The sequence below is a fragment of the Lactuca saligna genome, chromosome 3, assembly GCF_052625555.1.
Source record: "Lactuca saligna cultivar CGN05327 chromosome 3, ASM5262555v1, whole genome shotgun sequence".
Lineage (NCBI taxonomy): Eukaryota > Viridiplantae > Streptophyta > Magnoliopsida > Asterales > Asteraceae > Lactuca > Lactuca saligna.
Genome location: NC_136419.1, coordinates 100613693 through 100625704, shown reverse-complemented (window position 1 = coordinate 100625704; position 12012 = coordinate 100613693). Strand labels below are relative to the sequence as shown.

The 12012-nt window shown below is 33.5% G+C and overlaps 1 protein-coding gene across 7 annotated transcripts; it reads left to right on the top strand.

Moving 5' to 3' along the window:
• The first annotated feature begins 5767 nt into the window (after positions 1-5767).
• On the top strand, positions 5768-11106 carry LOC145037060 (CDPK-related protein kinase-like). Of its 7 annotated transcripts, none has more exons than XR_013678629.1 (11): positions 5769-6482; positions 6643-6773; positions 6907-6948; positions 7050-7158; positions 7341-7419; positions 7917-8213; positions 8303-8415; positions 9075-9182; positions 9279-9341; positions 9948-10141; positions 10746-10885. XR_013678629.1 is itself a non-coding variant. In XM_078985615.1 (11 exons), exons 1-11 carry the CDS (start codon positions 5949-5951, stop codon positions 10884-10886), a joined length of 1785 nt encoding a protein of 594 aa, XP_078841741.1. In that variant the 5' UTR covers positions 5770-5948; the 3' UTR covers positions 10887-11106. The 7 variants fall into 7 exon arrangements, 6 of the variants coding, with proteins under 6 accessions (XP_078841746.1, XP_078841745.1, XP_078841743.1 ...); XM_078985615.1 differs by having other exon boundaries at positions 5770-6482; positions 9974-10141; positions 10746-11106; XM_078985620.1 differs by lacking the exon at positions 10746-10885 and having other exon boundaries at positions 5768-6482; positions 9075-9186; positions 9994-10107.
• The last annotated feature ends 906 nt before the right edge of the window (positions 11107-12012 follow it).

Sequence of the window (12012 nt, the reverse complement as noted above, 5' to 3'; positions counted from 1 at the left end):
CGTCATAGTTGCTTTACGAACTTCGAAACTTGACACAACAGTCGCACCGAGTAACAATCTCAGAAACTGTATGGCGAGGTAGCACTTCCTAGCTACCTTGTCCTAACATCTTATTAACACCATTTGTCACATTAGCAACCTTGCCTTGCATCACATTACCAGTATCAACTACGTTGCATCACATCGATCAGATCATACTCTTGAGAAGAAAGGAGTATCAAGCCAACCAGTGTTGCATAAGCCCATCGCGCAACACCATGTCTCTCGTCGTCGACGTTCGGTTGTTCTTTTTATCTCTTTAATGCATTATTATTTTGACTATATCCAATCCAATGTCGTTAGCCGCTCACCAATCACTTTGAACTGTGGGGACTTGTTATAATATGGTCCATTAGTATGGTCCAGGCATCAAGATGTGGCACGCCAGCCTTGCCTAATGCTCTCCTGGCGCTCGCCTACCAACCTTGTCTGGCGCCTGCTCCTAGCACTCACATGACGCTTGAACTAACTCTGTCTTGACCTAATTATCCCATATAAATAGAACATAACCTCCTTCTTGGAAAAAGGGACCTTAGCCAATACCAAAAACCCTAGATATTTTAGCAAGCCTCTAGTCATCTTCTATAACCTAGAGCCTTCATGGCTAAACACACACCCTACACACCAAGATGGTTCCCTCCAGCTAGGGAGAACCATCTCATTTATACCAACTAATCTAGCTTGATCGTCGGAGCTTGCTCCTGAGGAAATGGTAACGACGTTGCTATGATGTTTGCTTATGTGACACCCCCAAAATCACGGCCAGAAAATACCAGTTTTGTTTATACTTTATTTCAAAATCAGAGTTATCTTTTAATAAAAGGGTTGCGTAATTTGTCCCAAAACAATAATATGATAAAGATTTATCAAAAGCATTTCCATAGAAATGTAATTCATTAAAAGACTCGGGATGTCATGTTCGTACAGATCAAAAGTATAAACAGTACAATATAAGCCTTACTACATTATTTCATATCTACAGGCCTATATCCGTAATCCCTTGTCCAAAACATCACACCTATGCTCATGCGCCACTACCTGTAATACATAAAAATGAGTGGGTCAGGCTTGGGAGCCTGGTGAGCACATGGGGTTTTCAACCCACAATAAATAAGTTTATTAATTTCATCAATCAACAATAACCCGATTACCCATTCCCGTTATCCTCACATTACGTCCCTAAACACCTATTATAAGGGACCTATCCTAAGGATCATCATCGGGATGGACACTACTGCTAAGGGGGTTCCTTAGCAATAAATGTCCTAAAGGCAACCATGTGGGGGATGGAGTACACCGGTGAAGACATCGTTCACAACACCTACAGGTTGCGAGCCTGCTAGTGTTCCACTGGACTGTCTAGAAGAGTCCGTGGTCGTCATCTATACTCCGCTAGATGACTGGATCAACAACAACAACATCGAGGCCTCTCATCATTTTATCACACATCACTTATTACATCTACCCATGTTTTACCCCAACATTTTCATAGATATAAAATACATATACAGTTTAAATCATTGAAAACATGTATAACAACGTTCATCTAGCATAGATAGCAAGTATTCAGATAATATGCACACATAACACGTAATTTATATAAAATACTTCATATCTATGTGTAAGTTGAAAGTAACTATGCACTCACTTGATTAGGTGGTGACTCAGCACTCGGACAGCGCTTCGATACTCTCAAAATGATATTCCTTCGATAAAACCTAGTATCGATACCACTAGGTTTAGTCTAATGATAACCACGACAAATTAATTATCTGACTATTATTATTATTATTATATAAGTGTTAATAACACTCAATATAACTCATAATAATAGCCCAAATAATTATTTTAAGGACCTAATAACATTCCTATAATTATTTGAAAGCTATATTAAAAATTGCGTAAGCGTAGCATACTTACAGCGAATTTGATCGAAAACCGGAACTTAATTGGAGCAGCGTTTCGAAACCGAAAAAACTCCTTTTTCTCGGGACTCCGGGAGCCTCGGGGCTTCCCTAGGGTGCTAGGGGTTTAACTAGGGCTTAGGGGTGGTTTGGGGTTGTAGAGAGAGAAAGTAGTGAGAGAAAGAAGGTGGAAAGGTGTGAAAAATGGAGGCATCCTCGGCCTCCTTTTATAGCCGTGAGGGCCTCGCTACGCTGGGCGTTCGGTGGTGCTACGCGGGGTGTAGCTCGGAGGTGGTTGCCAGCTTGCACCAGCTGGCTCGCACTCGGAAGAAGACCCGGATAAGACCGGAGGTACGCGGGGCGTACCGATCCTTGTACGCAGGGCGTATTGTGAAGGGGGCATGTCATAATCCGAAGCGAAGACCGTGGGCCGCAAGCGACGGCTGGGATTGTGCCACGTCATCAACTTCGCAACAGGTTTCGCATTTTCATGCTTCAACTTTAAAAATTCGTAACTTTCGCATACGAGCTCCGTTTTCGACGTTCTTTATATCCACGCGAAGGTTGGAACCTACTCTACAACTTTCGTTTAGACTTCATCGGCTAATTTTGGCTCGATTTTAAATTTTATATTATCAACGGACCGGGATATGATTGGTCCGTTAAATCCTCATAACTTCTTCATCCGACATCTGTTTTCTCCCATCTTTTTCTCGTTACGCTACTCTTAATGAGATCTTCGATTCTTGTTTAGGTCGTGTCGGCTAAAAATCACTCGATCTAATATTCGAATTTCGGGTTGTACACTGCTATTCCGAAACTTCGAAAAATCGTAACTTCTTCATACGAAGTCAAATTTGGGCGTTCTTTTTATCGATGTTCTTAGTTTAACATATTCTACGACTTTTGTTTAGATTGCTAAGGATAAAAAGTCTTCTATCGTAAATTCACTATTTACATCTCCCGGTGCCGTGCCGGTTTTGCTGTAAAACTTCGGCGGCTTCTTCGTTATAGCTCGGATTTCGGCATTCTTTATATGTACGGAAACCTTGAGACATATTCTACAACTCTATGTAGAGATATCGGGATTATCTCACACTTTAATTTTGATGCTCATTTTTATTCTTTATTAATTATACATTTATAATTAATTAATAAACACATAAACACACATAATTCACATAATACTCAAATATTTCATATTTATTACTAAAAAAAAGAGTTACAATAGTTGACCTAGACTATTACATTGACAAAAGTGCTTAGCCCTGAAACCCGGGCGTTACAGCTTAGGTATCTCACCGAAAACTTACTGATGACACCACCTCCATACTTCCGATTCGGAATCAACACAGAAGACCCGGTTGCCTGAGCACATGTCACAATATCTATAGTAATAATATGTATCAACAAAGTAAAACGGGTGAAAAACCTTAAGATAAATGGAATAGAATGATTTATGTTAAAAGAAATAGCTAAAAAGGTTATAAGAAGAGATACCATTATACACTCAAGTAAACTAATACAAAGAATAAATATATATACTTTCCTAAGTATCTTATAAAATACCTACTTTAAATTAATCGAGTGTACAAATCTAAATATTCCTGAAAGATGGAAGGAGCAAACTAAATGTTAAAAGAAAAACACTCCTTAGAAACTTAGAGCACAAAAGGAGTCTCGAAAGTCTATATATTCATAAGACAAAGATCCCATATTGAAAACTTTTACAAAAAGAGTATTTTCAAATAAACTATAAAATTTGTGAACTCATCAGCATTATGTCGACCGTTGTCAAACCATATATATTCATAGAAAGCTGAAGAAGATGAGATCATTCCAAAGGAGTACAAGATATAAGAAAATAGATAGTTTATAACATGTAAAACTTTTGATGAAGTTAAATAAGTATTATGTATAATTAGCTTTATGTCTTAGTTGTTATGATATTCAACTAATGTCGCACAACTCGGCGTTTCCGTCGTCGGACAAGAGTGTGACAAAAATAATATTTTTTCAATAAACACGTATGCTTCCCTCGAATATAAGAGTTCTGAAAGAGTTTCTAAAAAAACAAACACTCGGTTTTATTTAGAAATAACTTAATTTTTGTATAATTTTTTTAAAATTATTATATATATATATATATATATATATATATATATATATATATATATATTTATCATTTTCTCTTTCTAAATCTATTATTTTATGGTTCATATTAAGACAATTTAATCGATGGTCAGACCACCCAATTGATGTTAAAACTACAATTTAATCGATGGTTGGACCAGGGGCGGAGCCAGGAGGGATAGTGAGTGTTTTAAGGTAATTAACTTTTCGGTTTGTTCAGATGTAGGTAACTATTTTTTTTATACACATCTAGGTAACAAACTTTTTGAAACTGTTCACATATGACCATTATGACCTGCTGTAGCAGGTTACATCCGGCTACAGTATGTCATAGTGGTTACATGTGAACACTTTCAACAAGTTCGTTATCTAGATATAGACAAAAGAAAAACAGTTACCCAAATATGAACAAAACCAAAAGTAAGAGTAAATTACACGAATGGTCCCTGCGATTTGGGGAATTTATGCATTTGGTCCATAACTTATTTTTTTTTAATTTGGATGGTCTCTACTGTTTTGTTTTGTTGCGTTTGGTTCATGTCTTACCTAAAAAGACTAGTGTGTCCTTATTAATTTAATTTTTTAATTAATTTTTTTATTTATGTATTTTTTTACATGTTTAAAAAAACTAATAGACCTCACATATCTGTATCTCCTCACCATCACATCTTTCATCATCTTTAACTTCTATTTCTTTTCCATCTTTAATAACAACGAAGTCTTCACCATCTATTCTTTTTCGGTCCTTGAACTCCAGCGAACCAACACCGCAACCCAATAAAGTGAAGAGACATTCGGTTATGATGTTTGTTCGCCAGAGTTGAAGGACTAAAAAAAGGATGGTGAAGACTTCCATGTCACTAAAGATTGAAAGAAAATAGAGGTTGAAGAGAATGTGGGATGAGATGGTGATCAGTGGGACCCAAATTAAAATTTTCAAATGTGATTTTAGGTTTACGGTGAGGAGATAAAGATATGTGGGGTTTATTAATTTTTTTAAACATATAAAAAAACATAAATAAGAAAATTAATTAAAAAATAAATTAATAAGGGCATAATAGTTTTTTTAGGTAAGATAAAGATTAAGCGCACAACAAAAATAAACAGTAGGGACCATCCGAGTTAAAAAAAAATAAGTTAGGGACCAAATGCACAAATTCCCCCAAACCATAGGGACCATTCATGTAATTTATTCTTACTTTTCGTTTTATTCATATTTAGGTAACTATTTTTTTTGTACGCATCAAGTAACGAATTTGATGAAACTGTTCACATATAACCATTATGGCCAGCTGTAGCTGGATGTAACCTGCTACAGCAGGTCATAATGATCATAAGTGAACAGTTCCAAAAAATTTGTTACGTAGATGTGACAAAAAAAGATAACTATCTATATGTAAACAACCCAAAAAGTTAATTACCTTAACAAGTCATATTCCCTTGATATTAGTGTATTATCAATTAAAAATACCATTTTTATATTTTTACGATGTACATCTTAACCTGTTAATATAATTTGGTTAATTTAAAATTATAGTTCCCCTGGTTGGACCACCAAATTGATGTTAAAACTTCAAAGTACTGTCATTAAATTTTCTTTAATTCCACTTTACCATTGGTCAATTCATATCCAAACTATCTTTTTTGGAAAAAAAAAAATTATATCAAATTACATGATCATCACAAATTTTCATAAAACCAAATTTTTTATCATCAGGAAATCAGGTTCAGAATCTTGTCGAATCAAAATCAAGATCTCACACTATCTACTACTCAAAAGAATTTTTGATTTGCAATATTAACTCTTTGATATTGATATTTTAGTAATTGAAGTTCACATAAAAGAGGGCGACTTGCAAGAAACCTCACAAAATGGGCGTTTGTAGCTCCAAACCCTCGTCAAGAACCAAATTTTCCGGTCACCAAGAGACGAATATTCCGGCGAAAGACAGTGATGGAAAAGAATCAGAGGATAAGATTAGCAAGAAAGGTGAAACTGAAGTAGGGAAAAAATCTCCATTTTTCCCGTTTTACAGTCCAAGTCCAGCTCACTATCTTTTCTCAAAAAAATCATCTCCGGCGCCGAATGCGAGCTCTAATTCCACAACACCCAGAAGGTTCTTTAAACGGCCATTTCCGCCGCCGTCTCCGGCAAAGCACATTAAGGCGTTGGCGAGGCGGCATGGCTCCGTCAAGCCAAACGAGGCAGCGATACCTGGTGTAAATGACGGAGAAAGGAATACAGGATTGGATAAAAGTTTCGGATTTTCGAAGCATTTTGGGAACAAATACGAGATTGGTGAAGAAGTAGGAAGAGGGCATTTCGGACATACTTGTAAAGCTAAGTTCAAGAAAGGGGAATTCAAGGGTCAAGAAGTTGCAGTCAAAATCATTCCAAAGTCAAAGGTTTGATTTTTGAACTCCAAGTTCTCCTCATTTCCGACGATTATCATCAAAATTAGCGATTACCCTTGATCACGAGTGTGATTTGATCTACAATGGTGTAATCAGATCTGTAATACGCTTTGAATTTTGATTAAATTAATTATAATTTTATTCTTCTCAGATGACAACAGCCATAGCCATCGAGGATGTGAGAAGGGAGGTAAAGATATTACGAGCTTTGACTGGACATAACAACTTGGTGAAATTTTACGACGCATATGAAGACAATGATAACGTCTATGTTGTAATGGAGTAAGAAAATAAGTTTAAATTCATTTAATTTTTCGATAAAAGTGTCGATTAAGTCTTATCCTTTTACTAATTTGCCCTCATTTTTTTGTTTCCATTTTCGCAAGGCCTTATGCTTTCTTCGACTCATTTTCAGGTTATGTAAAGGAGGTGAGCTTTTGGATAGAATACTTTCAAGGTATTATTATGTCTATGACTTTGATTTTTTAAGCATACGACACTTATTTTCCATTCAATTTATTCGTTAACAATCCATTAATAATAATTTTGAATTTACAGAGGTGGGAAATACACAGAAGATGATGCTAAAATAGTGTTAATACAAATACTAAATGTGGTTGCATTTTGTCATCTTCAAGGTGTAGTGCATCGTGACTTAAAGCCAGAGGTGAGAGGTTTGTTTACTAATTTAAACAAAGTTTAAAAGCTCAAAAACGTATGTAGTTCAAGATAACAATTTATTTCTTTATATATATATATATATATATATATATATATATATATATATATATATATATATATATATATATATATATATATATATATATATTTCTTCTTTTGGTGAATCAGAATTTCTTATTTACATCAAAGGATGAAAACTCACAACTAAAGGCCATAGATTTTGGCTTGTCGGATTTTGTAAAGCCAGGTACTTTCTATTTAATTAATATAAAGCATTTTCAAATCCTATACTTCGGTAGATTTTTTAAAATATAATGTCCTAATAAGACAAAAGTTGATATTACAACACTAATTGAATAATTTTTTATTTGTATAATGTCGTAACAATGTACATTCGTTGATTTCTTTATTATAGCATCCAACTTTCATTTCATAATTCTTATATCACAGCATTGTAATTTTGGATTTTTTTTTTCTTTATAATTATAATATAACAATGTCATTTTCGAATAATAAACAATGTCATCCAAATACAAAGCAATTTCCAATTCGGTAGATTTTCAAAAGATAATGCCCTAATAAGAAAAATAAACATTCCATTTAGTCAATTACAACACAATAATTGGATAAAATTTTCAAGGTCCAATGCTTTGAGGAGAAAGTACAATGTTATAACAAAAGGAGCCGAATGTAGGATGCTATAATACAAAACTACCCATGAAAGTATGTTGCTTTGATTTGTAGATGAAAGACTAAATGACATTGTGGGAAGTGCATACTATGTGGCACCCGAAGTGCTACATAGATCATATAGCACTGAGGCCGATGTATGGAGTATTGGTGTTATATCTTACATTCTTTTGTGTGGGAGTCGCCCTTTTTGGGCAAGAACCGAATCGGGAATCTTTCGAGCAGTGTTAAAAGCTCATCCAAGTTTTGAGGAAGAACCATGGCCCACACTATCCTTAGAGGCCAAAGATTTTGTTAAACGCTTATTGAATAAGGATCCTAGGAGACGAATGACAGCTGCTCAGGCATTGGGTATGTGTTGTTTATGTCTTTTGGGTAGTCCTAGGTTTGGGGGCATTTTGGTAATTTTGATTTGAATAGAGCATATAATGTTGTTGTAGGTCATCCATGGATTAGAAATACTAATGATGTGAAAGTGCCACTTGATGTCTCGATATTGAGACAAATGAAGGGTTACATGCGTTCTTCTGCTCTTCGTAAATCGGCTTTACGGGTATGTTCTTTGAGATTCAAATTTAGTATTTTTAGTTTTTATTTTATTTTATTATTATTTTTTTAAAGAAAGTAAGGTGCTATTTCTTTTCGGCTTAATGGACTTAATGGCGCTTTTTTCTTTGTTTGTTTTTCCTCCCATTAAGTGACTTTTAGATAAAGTGTTGTCAAGATAAATGATACTTAAATAGCATTGAGAAAATGACGAGACACATGGAGAAATGGTAGGAATATTTAAGAAGGGTAAGTTTGTAAAAAATATGGACTTGGGAAAACATCGTTTTCTTGACTTTATCTATTAAGCCATTCTTTTTGCATTAAGTAAAAAAAGAAACATCAATATATAGCTTACTAGATTAGGTACTAATCTCCCAATTAAGTCCATTAAGTAAAAAAGAAACAACACCTTAATCCAATATGTCTATACGGGTGTTTTTTTTCTTTACTTAATGCAGCAAAAAAAACGTTTTGTAGAGAAAGTAAGGGGAATAAGATTTTCCATATTACAATTTGTCATTATTTATTTTTTTCGCTTCCATTTCCCCAAATATGCCGTCATTTTCTCACAAAATTTTCACACTTATTGAGAAAAAACAAACGAAACAAACACTAATTGAAATAGTCAATTCGGTTATAGTTATAGGTTTCCCTTTTTTGCAGGCTTTAGTGAAGACCTTGACTAAAGATGAGTTGTTTTATTTAAAGGAGCAATTTTCTTTGTTAGAACCGAGCAAAAACGGTTCTATAAGCATGGAGAATATCAAAGTGGTTGGTAACCAACACGACAATTTCCTTTCTTTTTCTTCATATGAAAAATAGTTTTTTTTTTGAAATATTGATCTTCACTTCTTATGAACTAATTAGGCCTTGATGAAGCATTCTACGGATGCCATGAAGGAGTCACGTGCCCATGATTTTCTAACATCGGTATGATCTTTAAGGCCCAAGTCTCTTATTTAGAACAAGACAAAACAAAACAAAACAGGTTATACTGTGTTTAAAACTAGGACTGATGTCAATAGGACAAAAATAGCAGTTATTAGTTCCATCCTAAGAGGTGGAACAAAGTGTGTTAATAAGACAAACTGTTTTTTTATCTCCCTTTCTAAAAGGTGAGACATGGGAATGATGTTAACGAAACAAAAATAATTTTTTTGTCTTACCCAAAAAGGTGGAACATGGATTGATGTCAAAGGATCAAAAATTGTAATTTTTTGTCTCACATAAGAGTTGGAATGATAATAAGACAAAAAAAAATGCAATTTTTTCTCTTTCTAAAAAGTGGGACATGGCGAATGAGACAAAAAAATGCACTTTTTTGTCCCACTCAAAAAGGCGAAACAAGGTGGGACATAGACTTATGTCAGTGGTCCCACCTAAAAAGGTGGGACATGAATCGGACAAAATTACTCTGTTTTCAGAAATAGCCTTAGAAAGCTTGTCCTCATGTTTTGTCTTATCTAACAAATGCAACATAAGTAAAGGACTTTAGATTCATCATTTGATTACATATTGTATTCTTTAAACTTTTAGATGAATATAAAATCACCCGTATGCAGCTTAACGCGCTTCAATACAGAAAAATGGAGTTTGATGAATTTTGTGCTGCTGCTATAAGTGTTCATCAACTCGAGGCTCTTGATAGATGGGAACAACATGCTCGATGTGCATATGAATTATTTGACAAAGATGGCAATAGGGCTATCATGATTGAAGAACTTGCTTCAGTAAGTTTACAATTCGGTTTTCTTCCATATTTTTTTATCACATATTTTGAACAAAAATGGTTTTGACTTTTGAGGGGAGTGTTCTACTTTCATTTCTTTCTATTACAACATTGTCCTTGGAATATTTTACCATATTATTTCGGTGAATTTTTCAACGTACAATGTCTTAATAAGAATAAAATTGAAATTACAATTTTAACATTGGGTAGATTTTTCAAAGGTAATAATGAAATTAGGATACTATAATAAACAAATAAATGAAACTATGTTGGTATTTCTTGCTTTTAGTCATAAATGCTATTGATAACCTTGTAAAAGTGTTTATAACCCCCGAATTCGGTTGTGTACTTTAACGATAATTTTTGGGATGATATTTAATTTATTAATTACTTAATGAAATTATAAAAATCTTGAACAAATTTCCAGAATTCTTTCAAGATATCGAGATGATCTTTCTTTCTTTCTTGGTGAAAGTTTACATCTTTATCACTTTTTCTTAAAGACCCACTTTCCAAATGTTGAAAAAGCTCAAACTTGAAGATCTTTTTCCAAATGGGATTCTGTTTTCTTGAATCTTTATCAACTATTTTTGGGGTTTTTTCAGGAACTTGGCCTTGGTCCTTCAGTTTCTGTTCATTCTGTATTGCATGATTGGATTAGGCACACTGATGGAAAGCTCAGTTTCTTAGGGTTTGTGAAATTGTTACATGGTGTGTCTAGTCGCACCCTTGCCAAAGCTCGTTAACTTTTTGGAGGGCAAATTTGGTATTTCTGATTTCTTCCAACTGTAAATCTGTAAAATTTGTTGGATTTGCAGGTGAGGGTAGTAAGTAAATTTGTTTGTTTATATGTAATTTTCTTACCGATTTCTTGAAGAACTTGCATGCGATTGGCATTGTATCATCAAATGTTTCATGTTCTTGTATGAATATTCTAATCCATTGATTTCTACATGATTTTATTAAGTCTATGTTATTATATCATGGGAGTTATTTTAGCATAAAGTCACAAGATGATCTTTTTGGTTTATGGAATGTAAGTTTTTTAGTTGGTCTTTATTATGAATCCACTAGTAATATTCCATGGGAAAGAATAGTGATAACATAGTATACCCCAAACAATGTACACTTTTAGGTTGGTCTTTATTATGAATCCACTAGTAATATTCCATGGGAAAGAATAGCGATAACATAGTATACCCCAAACAATGTACACTTTTAGAGTATTGGATTCATATATATGATATAAAAACTCTTGTCATATACATGGTTTTTGAATTTTTTAGCACACTCTTTTATTTAATATTTGTTTTTATATTATATTTTAGAGTCTAGTTTATCTATAAAGAAATTAGTATAGCTTGCCGACTCTAATTGTTTAGTATTTATACTAGGTGTGATACCTATGTATTACATGGGTTCATTTAAAAAAAATTAAATATGAAATTTTAACAATCTGAAAAACGTTTGAATTTATACGAAAAATGAGAAATTTTTTGAATTATTAAAATTAATGAGGTTTTAATGTATTGAATACATTTCATATATAAACCATTTCTAATAAATACTTTACATATATATTACCTTACATATTAAATATGAAATTTTAATTTAATAAAATGACAAGTGGAAAATAGAAAATTCAAAAATTCTAAAAAATGCTATGTGTCCAAATGAAGGAGAAGAAGACATGTGACAAAAAAGTTTTTTATTTATTAGGGAGGATTCCTTTTGTTTTTGTTTAATTATTCAATGAGAACGTATTGATTTTTCTCTTCTCTTATTCTTCTTTATTTTCTGTTGCTTATATATTGAATTCTAATGGTATCGGAGCAGATTCGATTCTGTCCCACTTAGTAAGCTGTTCTAATC